The sequence below is a fragment of the Phymastichus coffea genome, unplaced genomic scaffold (genome assembly GCF_024137745.1).
Source record: "Phymastichus coffea isolate CEN01 unplaced genomic scaffold, Cenicafe_Pcof_1.1 PCOF00093, whole genome shotgun sequence".
NCBI lineage: Eukaryota > Metazoa > Arthropoda > Insecta > Hymenoptera > Eulophidae > Phymastichus > Phymastichus coffea.
In genome coordinates this window covers 986,504-1,004,413 of record NW_026706904.1, presented here as the reverse complement: position 1 = coordinate 1,004,413, position 17,910 = coordinate 986,504, and the positions used below count along the sequence as shown (strand labels likewise).

General features: G+C 30.1%; 4 protein-coding genes, 1 long non-coding RNA gene and 1 pseudogene across 14 annotated transcripts; 2 read left to right on the top strand and 4 right to left on the bottom strand.

Annotated features, from left to right (window-relative positions):
• Window positions 1-1,039: 1,039 nt before the first annotated feature.
• On the bottom strand, window positions 1,040-4,303 carry LOC131669447 (ribonuclease H1-like). Of its 4 annotated transcripts, none has more exons than XM_058944318.1 (5): window positions 4,156-4,303; window positions 2,200-2,364; window positions 1,688-1,821; window positions 1,340-1,604; window positions 1,040-1,268 (listed from the first exon to the last, which is right to left on the bottom strand). In XM_058944318.1, exons 3-5 carry the CDS (start codon window positions 1,795-1,797, stop codon window positions 1,149-1,151), a joined length of 495 nt encoding a protein of 164 aa, XP_058800301.1. In that variant the 5' UTR covers window positions 1,798-1,821; window positions 2,200-2,364; window positions 4,156-4,303; the 3' UTR covers window positions 1,040-1,148. The 4 variants fall into 4 exon arrangements, with proteins under 4 accessions (XP_058800301.1, XP_058800300.1, XP_058800302.1 ...); XM_058944317.1 differs by having other exon boundaries at window positions 3,863-4,210; XM_058944319.1 differs by lacking the exon at window positions 4,156-4,303 and adding an exon at window positions 3,125-3,217.
• Window positions 4,304-5,123: 820 nt separating this feature from the next.
• Window positions 5,124-6,488, bottom strand: LOC131669446 (ribonuclease H1-like). Of its 2 annotated transcripts, none has more exons than XM_058944315.1 (4): window positions 6,393-6,488; window positions 5,781-5,929; window positions 5,433-5,697; window positions 5,124-5,361 (listed from the first exon to the last, which is right to left on the bottom strand). In XM_058944315.1, the coding sequence occupies exons 2-4, from the start codon at window positions 5,903-5,905 to the stop codon at window positions 5,242-5,244; spliced, it is 510 nt and encodes a 169-aa protein (XP_058800298.1). In that variant the 5' UTR covers window positions 5,906-5,929; window positions 6,393-6,488; the 3' UTR covers window positions 5,124-5,241. The 2 variants fall into 2 exon arrangements, with proteins under 2 accessions (XP_058800298.1, XP_058800297.1); XM_058944314.1 differs by having other exon boundaries at window positions 6,311-6,484.
• A 609-nt stretch (window positions 6,489-7,097) lies between these two features.
• LOC131669450 (uncharacterized) lies at window positions 7,098-10,360 on the bottom strand. Of its 2 annotated transcripts, XR_009302373.1 has the most exons (5): window positions 9,037-10,360; window positions 8,795-8,915; window positions 7,660-7,816; window positions 7,309-7,572; window positions 7,098-7,234 (listed from the first exon to the last, which is right to left on the bottom strand). It is a non-coding gene; the product is annotated as an uncharacterized LOC131669450 (long non-coding RNA). The 2 variants fall into 2 exon arrangements; XR_009302374.1 differs by lacking the exon at window positions 8,795-8,915.
• A 738-nt stretch (window positions 10,361-11,098) lies between these two features.
• On the top strand, window positions 11,099-12,719 carry LOC131669448 (acyl carrier protein, mitochondrial). Of its 2 annotated transcripts, none has more exons than XM_058944320.1 (3): window positions 11,099-11,311; window positions 11,866-11,991; window positions 12,360-12,719. In XM_058944320.1, the coding sequence occupies exons 1-3, from the start codon at window positions 11,153-11,155 to the stop codon at window positions 12,537-12,539; spliced, it is 465 nt and encodes a 154-aa protein (XP_058800303.1). In that variant the 5' UTR covers window positions 11,099-11,152; the 3' UTR covers window positions 12,540-12,719. The 2 variants fall into 2 exon arrangements, with proteins under 2 accessions (XP_058800303.1, XP_058800304.1); XM_058944321.1 differs by lacking the exon at window positions 11,866-11,991 and adding an exon at window positions 11,712-11,831 and having other exon boundaries at window positions 11,100-11,311.
• Window positions 12,720-12,861: 142 nt separating this feature from the next.
• LOC131669444 (ribonuclease H1) lies at window positions 12,862-17,325 on the top strand. 4 transcript variants are annotated; one of them, XM_058944312.1, is made up of 6 exons: window positions 12,862-13,320; window positions 16,105-16,174; window positions 16,239-16,440; window positions 16,522-16,649; window positions 16,759-17,023; window positions 17,098-17,325. In XM_058944312.1, the coding sequence occupies exons 2-6, from the start codon at window positions 16,122-16,124 to the stop codon at window positions 17,185-17,187; spliced, it is 738 nt and encodes a 245-aa protein (XP_058800295.1). In that variant the 5' UTR covers window positions 12,862-13,320; window positions 16,105-16,121; the 3' UTR covers window positions 17,188-17,325. The 4 variants fall into 4 exon arrangements, with proteins under 4 accessions (XP_058800295.1, XP_058800293.1, XP_058800294.1 ...); XM_058944310.1 differs by lacking the exon at window positions 12,862-13,320 and adding an exon at window positions 15,749-16,005; XM_058944311.1 differs by lacking the exon at window positions 12,862-13,320 and adding an exon at window positions 15,749-16,012.
• On the bottom strand, window positions 13,899-14,948 carry LOC131669445 (uncharacterized; annotated as a pseudogene).
• Window positions 17,326-17,910: the final 585 nt, after the last annotated feature.

The window sequence follows — 17,910 nt, the reverse complement described above, 5'->3', positions numbered from 1 at the left end:
AGAGAGCAAAAAGCATGCTGTTTGAAGCGAAATTACCAAAAGAATTTTAGACTGAAGCATCAGCAACTGCTGTTTATCTGAAAAATAGATCACCAAGCTTAAGCATTGGAGGAAAAATACCAGAAGAACTATAAATTGGATCTATTTCGAGTTTGTCTATCATTTACGCGTATTTGATTGCACTGCCTACGCACACGTTCCGAAAAAGTTGCAAAAAAAATAGGACCCAAAAAGTAAATCACACATATTTGTTCGTTATAGTGAGGAGTCGAAAGGTTACCGACTCATGCACTGATGTAAAACTTACAGCTTGTGTACTTTATTATTCGCCTAAAATACCTCTGATTTTAACATGAAATGATAATCGAAATAGTCAAAATTGACGGGCACGAGGTATCTTTATGACATCATTTAGTTTAATTAAGCAAAATGACTAAAAATATTTATTAAGGCTATTTAATCGTAGATTTTAATGTAATAAGACACATTGAAATTTTGCATTTTATTTTTTCAATTTTCATATTTCCAAAATTGGAAAAGTGTGAGAAATAATATCTTGATGACCATCATTTACAGATTTACCGCTTTCTAATGAACAATTTTAAAATAAATAGCATAGAAGTAACTTTGTTTAGTGTGACTGAATGAAAATCTCTAACTATTAGTTGTATAAAGATTTTATTGAAGAAAAGCAAATATTTCTGATTTCAAACTGGACTTAACTGCTGAAATAATATTATATTTTTATTAACGTTTTTTTAACATCTTTCGATAGTACTTGAAAATATTATTTGGTAGACTCTTAATTGTTGACTACTATTTCAATTCTTACTAATAGTTCAAAAGACTTTTTTTATCGTTGAGCAGTATTTGTTGTAATTTATCAGGTTAGCAGTATCAATTTTAGTGGCATATCTTTACCAATATCTCGAAAAACAAATTTATCAATTTTCTAAGCAATGTTTCTTGCATAATCATTTTATATAAGTAACATTTTTTTTCAAAGATAATAAACCATATGTGTAATTTTGATGGAATTTATTTTTACATTTTTGTAGTAAATATAAATAAACATGTTAAACATATTAAAAGTTGTACATAATCTAGATTAACTTTTTAAAATCAAACTCTTATCTACACTACATATGTCAGTCATCACTCGATGAAGAATCAGAAGAATATTCTGGCTTATACTTTTCACAACCTGCACGAGCTAATCGATAAGCTTCCTGATTACCATAGTTTCCTTGATGACTGTTGACATGAACCTAAAGCAATAATAAGTAAATTTGTATTTTCTTAAGTAATGAATTGCATTTTTTAATTATATCAAACTAACAAATTTAATATTCATAGGTTTCAATTCGATTTCCATTGTCTGAAGTTCTGATTTATTTATGACATTTCTTCCATCTTGGGTTTTCCAACCATTCTTCTTCCAGGTATATATCCATTTTGTGGCACAATCTATTACAAATTCCGAATCAGTAAAAATTTTGAGACGTCGAATACGAGCTTTATTTGCGTGTTTTGCTGCATAAGTGATTGCTTGTATTTCAGCATAATTGTCTATGGCTTCTTTTATCATTCCCTGTGATATATTACTGAAAAATATAGTTAGTTTTGGAATAGTTTGCAATAATATTTTATTGAAACAATCAATTTCATAGCAAATCTACTTGCTTACTAAAGATTTCCTTCACCGAACCAAACTCCAATTCCTGCATTTGCATCATTTGAAAAACACGCTGTATAAACAACTGTATATCCATCAGTATCTACTATGAATTCACCCATAGTTGAAAAACGAATTGAGCTTAACTGAAATTAAAATTATTTATTTATCAATTCACTATAAAAAATTACATACAGCAATTAGATTCAATAATCCATTGAGAAAGATGTTAATAATTTCCTTACAATAGCATATTATTCATGTGTAAAACATGTATAGAGCTATGAAAAACGTTTCTAAGAACAATTAGACTTGAAGCTAACAAAATACACATGAAAATTTCAATTTTTCGTATTTGCAAAAAATATCGCTCAATGTTTTTCGAATACATTTACTGTGTATTTGCTTAAAAATTAGTTGAAATACACATTTTCATCGTTCGATATTCAATGTCTTTACCGACTAATTACATCTTGAAATAATATGAAAATAAAGTGCGTTATCGCAAAGTATTATTTATTCACCTGTTTGCTAGGAAACGATTAAACAGCAATAACAAATGCAAGTTGATCGGATTTAAATTCTGCGCTGCACGTGCTTACTTAATAGCCGTTTTCCAAAAAGGCACGTAGAAAAAATTCAGCGATCGACACTTTCTTGAAACTGTCCTTAAATAGACTGAATTTCAGCTAAAAATAAAAGAAAACATAGTGGGTACATAATAGGAAAGGCGAGCGTATCAAGTGTTTATGAGTTTTCGGTTAGATAAGGCACGTTCCAAGAAAGAACAAAGCACGTAGTATACTTTTCGTCCGATGTGAACGTTTGCGCCCGAGCGTAGCGAAGCCGGTTACAAGGCCACACAGTTCTCAATTATTACTTGTATGCACGTGTATCTAACTTGATTTTTTATGTATACGTGTGCGGAACGAGATTTGAAGCCGTTTGCTTTCTTTAGTCCGCGTCAATCAAGTCCTTGTGCACGGAAGTGTTGTATGCTTTTTTGTCATCATCTGTTTATCTAAAAGGAAAACGCGTTGGATTGAGAGCTAAACCTAGCGACAAGGGCAGTTAACGTTAGTTTATTGAGATAGTTAACACATGATTTTCCGTTTGTATAACCAAATTAGTAACTTTAATATATTGCATTTCAAAATAATTCGTAAATTATTCCGTCATTACACGCGCCAATCATATCGCCAATATTTCACAATCTTATTTTTGTTTAAAAATACTTTTTTGATGTTTCTTGCATTGTTGCCGTTTCATTGTAACTTGATGTGTAAATAAATAAGAATTGCGTTAATGAAAAGAAGCTTTTTACAATGAGATGTATCTGAGTAACAATTGTAATATGAATGTTTGTTTTCTAATGTGTTTTGGAATGTTACTACAATCTTCTAATTCGAGTGAAGTTTCTTTATCTATGAATTTTGATAAATAATTTACATGTCTTTGTTTGTAAACTAAACTTATTTGCTAGAAATTTTTAAATATAAATAATAAATATATTTTTAAATAGCAAGCAGTTCAAAATGGAATAATATACACAAGGTTCTTATGACTCAACTATTAACTTTCTAGGTCTACTGCGGTCAGTAGTATAGATTCACGAATCTAATATTGAAAAAAACCTTATTGGCTTAGCTTCATTCTGCAAATAGATATCGTCAATAAACACCTTCCAACACTTTGTAAACAGTTTCTACTATGAATTCTATTAATCGAGGCTTATGATATCGATGAAAACTTAACTCATCAAATATACAAATGTGGGCTGTGGAAAACATAAGAGTATGTATAATGCTTACGAGCGTGCGGGTATGTTTAATTGATTTTGAGAAAAGAATGTGTCTGCATTACGTTACCATGTGTTTGGCGATTTGTGATCGCGGATTTCAAGAAGTGTGAAATGAAAATCGAATTGCAATTAGTGAGGCCCTTGGCGACAGGAGCATTTAGTCAGTTCTAATAGAGAGCCTCTGTATACTGCATGCTTTTCGCCCTATAATAATTTTTTTATAATTCACAAATGTAACCTCCTTTATATATACCAACCACACCACCTATTTTCCACAAATATGCGATAATAAGGGATCTTAACATTGTGGGATTATCGATGTACAGCGTACTAAGTTTAGCAAATTAATGAATGATTGTTAGAAAAGACACAATAATTATTCTTACCAAAGCTACAGTCTAAATTAATATAGCTAAACGCTCGAACTCGAAATCAACAAAGAAAATATTTCAAAGGACATGCAACGTCGTTGAAAAACAAACCGGCAAGAAAATAAAAACATTCAGAACTGATAACGGCGGCGAATAAGTGAATGCTAAATTAGAAAAATCAAAAATTTATATTAAACATATTAAATTAACTATACTTTGAACGAACGAACATAACAATGACGAGAGAGCAAAAAGCATGCTGTTTGAAGCGAAATTACCAAAAGAATTTTAGACTGAAGCATCAGCACCTGGTGTTTATCTGAAAAATAGATCGCACCAAGCTCAAGCATTGGAGGAAAAATACCAGAAGAACTATGAACTGGATCTATTTCGAGTTTGTCTATCATTTACGCGTATTTGATTGCACTGCCTACGCACACGTTCCGAAAAAGTTGCAAAAAAAATAGGACCCGAAAAGTAAATCATATATATTTGTTCGTTATAGTGAGGAGTCGAAAGGTTACCGACTCATGCACTGATGTAAAACTTACAACTTGTGTACTTTATTATTCGCCTAAAATACCTCTGATTGTAACATGAAATGATAATCGAAATAGTCAAAATTGACGGGCACGAGGTATCTTTATATGACATCATTTAGTTTAATTAAGCAAAATGACTAAAAATATTTATTAAGGCTATTTAATCGTAGATTTTAGTGTAATAAGACACATTGAAATTTTGCATTTTATTTTTTCAATTTTCATATTTCCAAAATTGGAAAAGTGTGAGAAATAATATCTTGATGACCATCATTTACAGATTTACTGCTTTCTAATGAACAATTTTAAAATAAATAGCATAGAAGTAACTTTGTTTAGTGTGACCGAATGAAAATCTCTAACTATTAGTTGTATAAAGATTTTATTGAAGAAAAGCAAATATTTCTGATTTCAAACTGGACTTAACTGCTGAAATAATATTATATTTTTATTGACGTTTTTTTAACATCTTTCGATAGTACTTGAAAATATTATTTGGTAGACTCTTAATTGTTGACTACTATTTCAATTCTTACTAATAGTTCAAAAGACTTTTTTTATTGTTGAGCAGGATTTGTTGTAATTTATCAGGTTAGCAGTATCAATTTTAGTGGCATATCTTTACCAATATCTTGAAAAACAAATTTATCAATTTTCTAAGCAATGTTTCTTGCATAATCATTTTATATAAGTAACATTTTTTTTCAAAGATAATAAACCATATGTGTAATTTTGATGGAATTTATTTTTACATTTTTGTAGTAAATATAAATAAACATGTTAAACATATTAAAAGTTGTACATAATCTAGATTAACTTTTTAATATCAAACTCTTATCTACACTACATATGTCAGTCATCACTCGATGAAGAATCATAATAATATTCTGGCTTATACTTTTCACAACCTGCACGAGCTAATCGATCAGCTTCCTGATTACCATAGTTCCCTTGATGACTGTTGACATGAACCTAAAGCAATAATAAGTAAATTTGTATTTTCTTAAATAATGAATTGCATTTTTAAATTATATCAAACTAACAAATTTAATATTCAAAGGTTCCAATGCCATTTCCATAACTTGAAGTTCTGATTTATTTATGACATTTCTTCCATCTTGGGTTTTCCAACCATTCTTCTTCCAGGTATATATCCATTTTGTGGCACAATTTATTGCAAATTGCGAATCAGTAAAAATTTTGAGACATCGAATACCAGCTATATTTGCTTGGTTTGCTGCTGCAGTGATTGCTTGTATTTCAGCATTATTGTTTGTAGCTCTTCCTATCACTGGCTGTGATAAATTACTGAAAAATACATTTAGTTTTGGAATAGTTTGCAATAATATTTTATTGAAACAATCAATTTCATAGCAAATCTATTCACTTACTAAGGATTTCCTCCACGGAACCAAACTCCAATTCCTGCAACTGCACCATTTTTGCCATTTGAAAGACATGCTCCATCTGTATAAACCACTGTATATCCATCAGTATCTACTATGAATTCACCCATAGTTGAAAAACGAATTGAGCTTAACTGAAATTAAAATTATTTATTTATCAATTCACTATAAAAAATTACATACAACAATTAGATTCAATAATCCATTGAGAAAGATGTTCATAATTTCCTTACAATAGCATATTATTCATGTGTAAAACATGTATAGAGCTATGAAAAAAAACGTTTCTAAGAACAATTAGACTTGAAGCTAACAAAATACACAAGAAAATTTCAATTTTTCGTATTTGCAAAAAATATCGCTCAATGTTTTTCAAATATATTTACTGTGTACTTGCTTAAAAATTAGTTGAAATACACATTTTCATCGTTCGATATTCAATGTCTATACCGACTAATTACATCTTGAAATAATATGAAAATAAAGTGCGTTATCGCAAAGTATTATTTATTCACCTGTTTGCTAGGAAACGATTAAACAGCAATAACAAATGCAAGTTGATCGGATTTAAATTTGTTTAAAAACTTGATTTCTTACATAAGCGAGTCCGTTACAAAAAATAATGATATCCGGCCTAATCCTGCAGGCTCCACGTGCTCTACTCTCGCGCTCACACTGAAAACTGAATAAACGCGGTACTAGGACTACGAAGCAATAGGGTTTGAAATACCGATCAGACCGATCCCTTCTCTCCTCTTTACGAGGAGTCACGTGTCACTCTGCTTTCTTCTGTTTTCAACGGACGTCTACATTTCAAATTTTCCGTTATACATTATAACATGTAGTGTACAACTTTTAGTGTTTTGTGAAGAGGCTTGTGAATTCGGTATAGGTATATTTGTTTCACTCATATTTTTTTTCTATGTTGACACATCGACGAAAAGCATTTCGATAAATTTGCTAAAAAATAGCAGTTTATTTTTATACTTCAAATTCAGTTTAACTTCTTTTGTTGGATACTTATCAATTGTACAATTTGTATCATGTATAATTTCATTGCTTTGTTTTTCATGCAATCAATTATTCAAATAACTCAAAATTTAAATAAAGGGAAAGACAATCATTTATTTTTCATATAAAATTTAACAACGTAATATATGTGATAAAACAACTTTCTCAAAGTATATTAAATTTAGTGTTTTTATTAGAAATTTTGTAAAACTAACAATTCTTTGAAGCATATCATTGCCATCCTTTTCTATTATTTCAATTTTACAGAGAAACTTATCTGAATATTGTGGTACATATAGAAAAGTAAAAATTAATGATCTTGAGATTGTAATAACTACAAATTACTGTTGGTAGTAAGCCTACCCAGCACGAGCCCATTGGTCAGCTTGCTGGTTACCATAGTCACCCTGGTGACTTCTGACATGTACCTATAAAAAAACAATTAACAAATTTCTATGTTTCAGATGTATCAAGTAATATTTAAAAATTGTATCAGACTTACAAATTTTACATGTTTTAATTTTGTCAAAGACTTTTCCATCAATAAAAGTTCTTGTTTATTGACAACATTCCCATTCTGTGTACACCACCCATTTACCTTCCAAATAGGTAACCACTTTGTGGCACAGTCAATGGAAAATTGTGAGTCAGTATAAATTTTCAGTAATTCAATACCAATTGCTTGGCCTGATTGGCTGCTGCAGTGATTGCTTGTATCTCTGCATTATTATTTGTTGCTCTTCCTGTCACCGGCAGTGATAAATTGCTGAAAAATAATATAGAGATTTATAAATTTGAAAACAGTATGCAATTATATTTTATTGCAATAATCATAGTAAAAAAAGTTACTTACAATGAAGAATTATCATGAAACCAAACTCCAATTCCTGCTTTGGCACCAGGTTAACTATTCAAATGACAGGCTTTATCTGTGTATACTACTGTGTAACCATCGTTATCAACTATAAATTCTTCCATGATTTAAATATATTGTAAAACAACAAATCTGACTGAAATAAAATATTCATTTGTTTATTAAGAGATCAACAAATATTAAAGTGAAAATTGAAATTTTATTTATAGGCTTCCAGAAAGCGTTTTAATCGAGATAACGTCATGAAACTTTTTTCATCTTAATGTACTCAAAATAAGCTTTAATTTTCTTGGTTGAAAGTTTAACAATCTTGAGTATACGTCCCAGAAAACCACTATTAACGTAACACTTTATTCATCGAAATGATTTAGCATTACGCACGATCCGGAGCATCAGAGTGAACGAAATCATTTTTGGAGAGCTCGTTTTATTTGTTAGGATCTGAATTTAAAAATTACTACAGCACTCTTTCAATGAAATCACTTTTTCGTGTATATAAAGTAGTTTTTTCTCATTTTTTCTTGTTTTTTTTCGAAAAAAAATTTATAATTTGTCGATAAATTACTTTTTAAACATGACAAAAATGGTTCTATTGAAGAAGTACTCCATTGATCATATTAAAATCTAAGTTCGAATAAACAAAATATGCCTCCTGAAAAGGATTTTTGTTCGTTCTGACACTCAAGATCGTGCAGAACGCTAAATCTTTTCAATAAATGAATTTGGGCGGTATATTTCAAATTTTAGAACTTACGAACAAGAAAATTACAGCTTATTTCAAGTACTTTAAGAACAAAAATTATTTTAATGGCATTTTATTCGAGCGGTTTTTATAAGCTAACAAAGAAAACTTTCAATGTTCACTGTTTCATCTTAACTGGTCCCCTTAGATCATTATAGAAAAAGAATCAAACTTAAAGGTGATTATATTTAATTTAATGAGTAAAGATGAATAATTATAATATATAATTTGCAAAACATTTTTTGCATTATAAATTATGTAGGAAGTAAAAAATAAAAAATAAATTTTAGTTCAAAAAGTATTTGAAGGCAAAAAAAGAACAAAGTAATAACAGTATACAAATATAATTGTAACAGGATATAGTATATTTACTTGACGCAGACGATATTTGACTCTATCACGCGGCTCAAATCACTTTCTCGCACACGTGCATGTATACAAAGGGTATTGCTTAAATTCTTTGGATATTCAATTTTGGTTCGATTAACTGTTCCTAAATGATTATTATCAAATTTTAGTTCCACATAGAACATCAACGTACATCGGTGATTGCGTCATAAAAAAATAAAGCATGTAATTTATTTGAGAATAAATTGCACAGACGAAAAACTCACCTGTTTCTAGAAATTTGCGAAATTAACAACGCTCGGCAATCACAAACGTTTCTGTTGCACGAAGTTTTTTCAACGACCACATGCCCACCGTGCTGTAGGCAGTCTATTAGGCACCGGCTCGCAACGCACTTCTGATTTCAGCTACTCAGCGACGTTTCGGCTTGCCGATTCTGCTTCTTCTATCCTCTTATCGAGCGAAATGTGATTCTTGAGAAATCACTTTTCGCTATGAGCTTTACTTTCGTCCCCCCCTCCCGCATTTTCAAAGCGTGTGGCATTAAGTTTTACCCCTTCTATATGCTACAGTATGCGGTCCACACCAATGACACGTTGGCGTGAACAATCATTTTGCAGATTTAATATAAATTGCTCAGTTCAATCCGACAGAAATGATGTTACACGCAGCTCTCAATATGAAAGCTATCACCTTCACTTCGCGTGAAAAGTTGACTCAACGTAATCCAGTGAGACGATCTCGGAATAAAATTGCAGTTACCGCTCGAAGCACGAACAGCAACCGCACACGTGTGCATCAACCCCTTCCCTGCCCGGAAAGCTAGTCTTTTACGACCTAAGCCACTTTTTATTCATTTTGTTCAGCTGCGTTGCTATGTCGGCACATTCCGTTGTATACACTAACGCCTGTGAAAGAAAAAGTTAATGACAAAATTCAATGTACGCACGCGAAAGAGCAACAACGGGAAAAAAATTTTAACGTTTAGGGAAGCTTTGAAAAGTTTTTTTGTTTTCGCTTTTTCATCTTACGCGCGACATTCTTTGGAAACTCAGTTCGACATGATACAAAGCAGACACTCTCGTTTATATATTCAATGAAAATCACTTGATTCATTATCGAATCTAAAAACCTTCTACAGCCATAAATATTACCATCTTTTACGGCCAACAATAATGTAGAAGTTTATAAAATTACAAACAAGCTATAAGTAGTTATTTACAAGCAATGCGTCGTATCCAAATGTTTTTTTGATTATAATAACAGTTGACCACATAAAGGCATTATTTGTGCAATAGGTGGCAAACGACATATTTTTACGAGTTTTCAGGTATGGTTATCATATGTACATAGTATCAAGAACTATCAAGAAATAAGAGTGCGTCTGCGTCTTATCAACCACTTTTTCGATAAACCAAACCGAGAATACGAGTCATGAGAAGTCGTAAAAATAAGGAGAAGATGGTCGAGGAGTCGAGTAGAGTACTAGGACCAAATAAAAAAGCTGTTAGCTTTCCCGAGTTTAAATGGAATTTTTCCATTTTTACCAAGCGTCTTACAATTTATTTGTTATTTCGAACTAATATATTTACAAATCATACCTTGATTCTATTTTAATTAATCGCTGTTTTATTTATTCTTGTTTGTGTAAATTTTATTTATACATTACAATCAATATGCAAACTTTCGGTCTAAATCAAGTCTAGCGATTTGTATCAGAAATCATCATTGGCAAAAATGAGGCAAATTAAAAAACGCGAGGTCAAAAGGAAGTTGGAATATTAATGAAAATAAAATTTTAACATAAGTTACAGAATGGATATTAGTTTGAAGTGAAATCGAGCATGAAGTTAGATGAAAGAAAAGTCGGCAAGAATCGTAAAAGTCATTAGCTGATCGATCGGAGTTATAAAATGCTGTTGATTTATGGGTCTTCCTCTTTGAACTTACTTTTTTAGTCATTAGCAAGCACATTTTGTAGCACACTCGATTCTACATTTGAAATCGGAACAGCTAAAAGATTGTTAAATGAATTTATTTAGGTTGCTTAGTGTACAGTAATGAATTTTACAATCAGTTAATTATCTAAATAAATGAATAATAATTAAGATTTATAGATGATTGCAAAAATGAACACTTGATGTAAGACTTAAATTTACAATTGAGGCAGACCTTAAAATGAAAAATATCAGGGATATGATTTTATATTTGGCAATTCTTTTTTCGCAGGCTCCAAGCAAACTTACTTTGATAGATCATAAGTGAAGAATCAAAGTGCAAATGATAGATGCCCATCTATAACTGTCGCTTTGTTCATGCTGCCAACAAGCAGTTCTCTCTTTCCTAGTCGTCTATATAAATTTCCTTCAGCTCGGTCGAAAAATGGCGACGATCGCGGGTGTCCGTGTCTTTGCGCGAAGCGCCGGTTTAATAAGAAATACCTCAAACCGGTTGACCATCCTAAGATCAGCAGTGGCTAGTCAGCTCAACCAAAGGCTTATCCATGCGATCAGGCAAACGTCCACGCCGATCATCACCATGGTAAGCAATAATGACTGTATGTGCACTACCGACCCCCTTGCCGAGTGCTCGATAATACTCTCATATTTTCAGATTGCAAGCAATTATGTAACTGAAAACTTTATACACGTCCGGTTTATTACTACTTTGCGGAGAGACAATACGCATTTTAATCGTACGCGTAAATTCTAATATTTGCCATCTCGTAATTACTCTTAGTTTGCGTGTCCTAAAAAGATGTTTCTAGAGAAAGTTCATTTATGTTGACCTCACACGTGATCATTTACGCTGTTTGTTATCGCGTTTTTGTACATCTTAACTAGATTATTCGTTTTCAAAGTCAATTGTTACAAATAAATGGCGCATCTTGTAACAAGGTTATTTACTTGCCTCCATCTAACTACTATCTTAATACATACAGGTCATTAACCAAGAATCTAGAAGGTATGGTCACACTGTTGAGGAAAAGCCTTCAATAAAAGAAATTGAGGAACGCGTTTTAAAAGTTGTTGCTGCCTATGATAAAGTTACTGCTGAAAAGGTTAATATATTTATTTTTGTTTTTTATTTTTCAGAGTGTAGATGGCCTACGGATCAAGCAGGTGCGCCAGTACAGTGAAAAACCACCGCTCACACTTAATTTTATTCGTGATCGAGTACTTTTAGTGCTCAAGCTCTATGATAAAATTGATGCTACAAAGGTATATATTTACCTTCAATTAGCGTCTGATGAAGATGTTAGCATGGACGTTTTCATATTCTAAATTATTTCTTCGCTATCACTGATAAACTAGAAATAATCCTTTGAGCATAAATTTTAAAAGAATAGTATTAAATTTGCAAAACGTCACAAAGCATCTTTTTCAATAGACGGATAAATGGCTAACACCTAGCTTGAACCGTGGTGCCAACTCAAGACATCAATGTACACTATATATTATTCAATATTTAAAATGGCATAAGAAAAATAAACTAATACAAATATGAGAGAAACTTGTGTACATTTATGTCTATAGTAATACCACAGTATGAATATTAATTGTAATCTTGGTTTTATGAAATTTTTTAGCTAACAGTGGACTCACATTTCATAAACGATCTTGGTCTAGATTCCTTGGATCATGTTGAAGTTATCATGGCAATGGAGGATGAATTTGGCTTTGAGATACCAGATATGGATGCAGAAAGGCTCACAACACCAGGTGCTATAGTGCGTTACATTGCTGACAAAGAAGACATTTATGAATAATAACATTCTCCTTAATTATAAGCAAAATTTAGTCAACATGTCTCTGCTTAAGGAAATCTCGTAGCAGTTGCATCTATAAAAGAGATGTACTGTATGTTGAGGACTTCACTGCGACTTGTTTCTTTCCTGTATATAGACCAAGGTCATTATGTATGAATAAAAATGTCACTTATTGTTAGATTAAATGCCATTTTTTTAAAAGACGTAAGAACCACTTTTTTTGCTTGTTTACGTTCTTTTTATATGATAACCTAATATCTAAATAACCAAAGAGGGGTTCAAAATGATATTTTTTCAATTATTTTGATAATTGTTTCATCATTTTTGTTAATTTTTGTTGATTATTTTTTATTTGCTTGAGATAAAAACAAAAATAAATTTTGTAAACAGCTTCAAAAATATAATTTGTATTTGTATAAAATAAAATTAATAAATTTATTCCTTTGCAACTAACATTCTTTTTTGGATAATTAAAAAAATTTTAGCAATTTTACTTGCTAAAAATATTCTAATAATAAAACCTTTATTTTTAACAAATTGAATAAAACTTGCAAGTAGAAGAGCTAAAAATGAAAAAAACGTTTAGTAAAAAGACTTGTTTGCGCGGCAACGAACTCTTGACGTCCACGCCCAGTCATTTGTCAGTGTTCGACTGTTCGTGTTCATTGTTTGGCTGCTTTATTGTGCTGCGTACTTCCATGTCTCCATATATTATATACAACTGTTAAATGAACAAGGAGATTGAACAAGATATATTCCTCGATAAAAAAAAAATTACATAGTAGGTTACATTGAAACTTTATTGAATCTTAAAATCATTGGTAGCTAAAAAATGTCATTAATACACTAAGCCAAAAAGTCTGTCTTCTACAACCAGTGTGGTAAAATATTTGAAATAGCATCTTAATAATAACTACATAAGTTTGTATTAAATGTACATAAACTCTTAATTATGACTAATAATGAATAATGTTTAATTTGATTGAATTGTTTCTATTTTATCAGTGTATTTTTTTCAAATGTAATCCAAAATATACTTAGATGGCGCTTTTTGTAAACATCACACCTGCAGTATTACCTGCATTTTATTCTGCTAACTTTACGTATACTAGAAGTTTACTAAGCGCGCGTACCGCGCGCGTAAACGTGGTAGACTTAGCCAATTGACGTAATAATTAACCTATAACATATGATTTATAATATATTTAAAACATATTTCTCAACAGTGATTGTTTTTTATTTTACGATTTATGTACCAATATATAACGTAATATATTATATAATAAAATTAATAACAAATTTTATATCATTAACATTTTAATATAAATCAAAAAAATTATAAATATAACTCTTCATATACATCATTTTTTATGCTATTTTTATTAGAACAATCAATATATAACTTTAAAGAATCCCATGACCGTACACGAGATAAAGCAACGTATAAATGTCCATGACGAAAAACATCATTTCTTAAATCTATTCCAATTTTTTCAAAAGTTTGTCCCTGAGTTATTAATTGTTATTGCAAATGCTAATTTAGTAAGAAATTGACGTCTTCTAAAAATAAACGGATAATTAGTTTCTGATGAATGTAAAGTTATACGATTAATAAATACTATGTCACCTTTTTTATCACCCGTTAATATTTCACATTTTAGTATATTACTAGCAAGTTCTAAAACCATTAATCGTGTACCATTACATAAACCTTCACTAATACTAAGATTTCAAATAATCATAACAACGGAATTTATTCTTAGTCTCAATTCATACGGAGGAAGAGATGAGGAATTCAAAGTATTTAAATATTCTGGTAATAAAATATCATTAAATCCTTCATTATCACAGTTTTCAGTACTATCAATATTTGTATAATTTTTTTCTGTCGTTTCATCTAACAAATTTACAACTGTTTCATTAATTTCATTAACGTCTACATTTCGTGCAGATAATATTGCATAATTAATTGCTTGACTATATTGTCTACAATGAAATATATGACCATAAACATCAGCAACTATATCTTCTACTTTGTTAGTTATATTGTAATACATTTTTTAGGAATATTATCTAAACTCAAATTATCATGAATGTCGTTCAATATTCCATTACCGACATTTAATAAAAATGTTGTGAATTCTATTTCTTGAGGTAAAACTCGCATATTTTGAGATAATGAATGTTTAACAATATTTTGCCAATATGAAAAACGATTGATAGACAAATCAACTACTTCACTGCGTGTACTGTTTACTTTGACAGGAAGTAACTGTCTAAAATCTCCTCCTAAAATAATTATTTTTCCACCAAATAAATAATCAACATCCACAATATCACGTAAAATTCGATCCATTACATCCATTGCATATCTTGGAGCCATAGGAGCTTCGTCCCATATAAATACATCTATTTCTTTTAAATATGTAGCTTCATGTGATTCTAACTTTATATTTGATGATGAATCTGAAAATAATATTGGTAATTTAAATATTTTATGTAGTGTTTTTCCTTGAGGTAACAGTGTAGCAACATTTATAAAAATGATTCATTTGATCGTTATTTTCATTTAATACAATATTCAAAATATTATCAACTATTTCTTTTTGCTTTACATTCAATTCTGCATATCTTTCATGACCTATAGTTGAATAGTTTTCTGTATTTTCGTATACCCTATCAATTAATAGTCACTAAAATTTTGCATTAAATTTTGTATTTGTGGAAAGTCATCAAGAATCTTACCTTCGTTTTCAAATAAATAATGTATATCCGTAATAGCTTTATAATAACTTTCATTTCTACTATATTTACAAATAAAATATGCTTTACTCAAATGTACATTGGTGTTAATTAATTTAACATAGCCAACGATATCGCTGTGATACAACACAATAAAAATTAAATTTTCAAAGCACATTAATTAATATAATTAATAATAATAGAAAAAAATTGCATATTACGTACACTGTGTTGTCTCCAATCTCGAATTCTTCAATGATTTTATTAGATGTAAAATCCTCTTTTGTTAGCTACATGTTGCCCTCAAACATTTTTAACTGAACTGTGAACTGTGAATTTATTTTTATATTATTATATGCGAGCTGAAAACTGTGAACTGTCGTTCATCATCAAACTCCTATTCGAAAACATCGACCAATGTTCAAACTCGAAATCGAAAACATCGATCAAATAAGCTATCTCGATCATTCCTCTCGTTTAAAAATGGCGGCGCTCTATAGTTCTGCTCCCATTTACGTTTTGACTTAATTATGAATTATCTTCTGAAATGAGAGTATAATTATATATATTTATAGTTCTTTATCTAATTTTTACTTTTAAAAATTATAAAATGATGGAAAAGACAATAATTTATTTAAATCTTAATTTAATGTGTTTTTTTTATTATGAATAATATAGTCTGTACTATTTAAAATAAAAAGGAATCAATGGCTGTTTTATAATTGTAACACGTGATTGTTGTTTTTAATACTGTTATACATGTATACAATTTTTTCCTCTGTATCACATAAATACCTAGAATTAAAATTTTTGGCTTCATTAGACTTTATTGGTGGAATCATGAGTTACTATGCCGTAGCAAATGGACGTACCCCAGGAATATACAGATCTTGGTAATTTAATTTTTAATTTATCTTTTTTTTTGTAAGATTATTAATTTATGAATTTTATATTTAGGGATGAATGCAAAGAACAAGTTTACAAGTTTCCTGGTCCTATTTATAAAAAATTTAGTTCACAGAGTGAAGCAGAAGAGTTTATCAAATCAAAGTCTAATGCTTCCTTTAGTTGCTTTAAAACCTCAACTGCAAAGAAAGCAAATACACATTCTATAATGAAAAAAAAATATCACAAATCAATTAACTTATCTAGTATGAAGGTACGAAACAACAGAAATAATTTCACAATCTGAGGTATGTAAAGAGTATGAATATTCAAAAAACATCTGTTATTTAATAAGGGTGCCAATGACTATATAATCGATGACAAAGGTTACACAGAAGTTTATACCGATGGTGCATGTACTTTAAATGGTAGAGGTAATTCCAAAGCTGGAATTGGAATTTGGTTTTTTGATAACTGTTCTTAGTGAGTAAAAATATTCACTAATGTTATCAATGATATTTTTGTATGAAATTAATTATTGCCGTAAAAAAATAATGTTTTGATGACTATATTCTCAAATTCTACTTTTCAGTAATGTATCTCAACCTGTAATGGGCAGAGCAACAAATAATATGGCTGAAATTCAAGCTGTTACAATTGCAGCCAAACAAGCACGCAAAGCTGGTATCACGAAATTAAAAATCAGTACTGACTCTGAATTTTTAATTAAATGTAAGACTCAATGGATGCCTAAATGGCAAAGTAATGGATGGCGCACAGCTAAAGGTAAGCCTGTGATTAATAAAGCAGAACTCATAGAAATGGAAGAAGCTTTGTCACCACTAGAAGTAATATTTGTATGTATTTTTTTAAATATCTTTTCTTATTGCTTTTATAAAAAATTATAACTATAGTCAGTTATTTATTTTAGAACTATGTGCGTGGTCATCAAGGAATATACGGGAATGAAATGGCAAATAAATTTGCTATAGATGGCAAAGAACATTATAAGGAAAAATAATTGTTTACTACTATTACACTATCATATCTATTTTTAACAGTTTATTTAATTAAAAGTTTATATAAAAATAAATTACTAAACAATATTTTAATAATCAGTGCTATATCAATTTTTATCCCTTAGGTTTTGATTTTGAAGTACTTGAGAGTCTCTTCTTTTGTTGAGGACAAATTTGTTTAAGTAACACATATATGTCTTGTGGAGGAAGTTGCAATGATAATAGTTCAATCAATATTCTGTAAACCATATAAATATTTTGATAATAAAAGCGACGTTAGAACAACTTTTGAGGTTAAATTGACATTTTTCTTACCTATACACTGCTGGATTAGCATGTATTCCTGCTAGTTCAGCAAGAGTTATCAACTCCGCGTGATCATTTTGTGAACAAGACATGTTTTTTAAAGAAATGTTACGAATAACACACTGATAAAATTTAATAATTCGGCACTTATCACTACGTAAACAGCGTAATATCCAAACAATAACAAGAATCAGTTGACGGTTAACTAGTGCCATCTATATCATATTTGATTCAAAATTCAAATTTCTATCTCTAACTCCGGAGTCAGAGTCATCATAGAAACATTTAAAATACCAACAGCGTTATTATAAATGTAGATTAGAATATACGTAACTAAATAATAGTACTTCAACAAATTAACATGAAAATTTTACGTAATAAAATATTTTTTATCATTTAGGAAAAAATTTGACAAACGA

What these genes read in the sequence shown, in the direction of transcription:
- LOC131669446 (XM_058944315.1), bottom strand. Translation starts at nt 5,905, where the DNA reads ATGGGTGAATTCATAGTAGATACTGATGGATATACAGTGGTTTATACA. An exon ending in TTCCGTGGAGGAAATCCTTA is followed by an intron (nt 5,698 to 5,780) that starts GTAAGTGAATAG and finishes TGTATTTTTCAG; the next exon opens with TAATTTATCACAGCCAGTGA. An exon ending in AACCTTTGAATATTAAATTT is followed by an intron (nt 5,362 to 5,432) that starts GTTAGTTTGATA and finishes TTATTGCTTTAG; the next exon opens with GTTCATGTCAACAGTCATCA.
- LOC131669444 (XM_058944309.1), top strand. Translation starts at nt 16,041, where the DNA reads ATGTATACAATTTTTTCCTCTGTATCACATAAATACCTAGAATTAAAA. An exon ending in CCAGGAATATACAGATCTTG is followed by an intron (nt 16,175 to 16,238) that starts GTAATTTAATTT and finishes TTTTATATTTAG; the next exon opens with GGATGAATGCAAAGAACAAG. An exon ending in TTTTTTGATAACTGTTCTTA is followed by an intron (nt 16,650 to 16,758) that starts GTGAGTAAAAAT and finishes TCTACTTTTCAG; the next exon opens with TAATGTATCTCAACCTGTAA.
- LOC131669447 (XM_058944318.1), bottom strand. Translation starts at nt 1,797, where the DNA reads ATGGGTGAATTCATAGTAGATACTGATGGATATACAGTTGTTTATACA. An exon ending in TTCGGTGAAGGAAATCTTTA is followed by an intron (nt 1,605 to 1,687) that starts GTAAGCAAGTAG and finishes TATATTTTTCAG; the next exon opens with TAATATATCACAGGGAATGA. An exon ending in AACCTATGAATATTAAATTT is followed by an intron (nt 1,269 to 1,339) that starts GTTAGTTTGATA and finishes TTATTGCTTTAG; the next exon opens with GTTCATGTCAACAGTCATCA.
- LOC131669448 (XM_058944320.1), top strand. Translation starts at nt 11,153, where the DNA reads ATGGCGACGATCGCGGGTGTCCGTGTCTTTGCGCGAAGCGCCGGTTTA. An exon ending in CCACGCCGATCATCACCATG is followed by an intron (nt 11,312 to 11,865) that starts GTAAGCAATAAT and finishes TTTATTTTTCAG; the next exon opens with AGTGTAGATGGCCTACGGAT. An exon ending in ATAAAATTGATGCTACAAAG is followed by an intron (nt 11,992 to 12,359) that starts GTATATATTTAC and finishes GAAATTTTTTAG; the next exon opens with CTAACAGTGGACTCACATTT.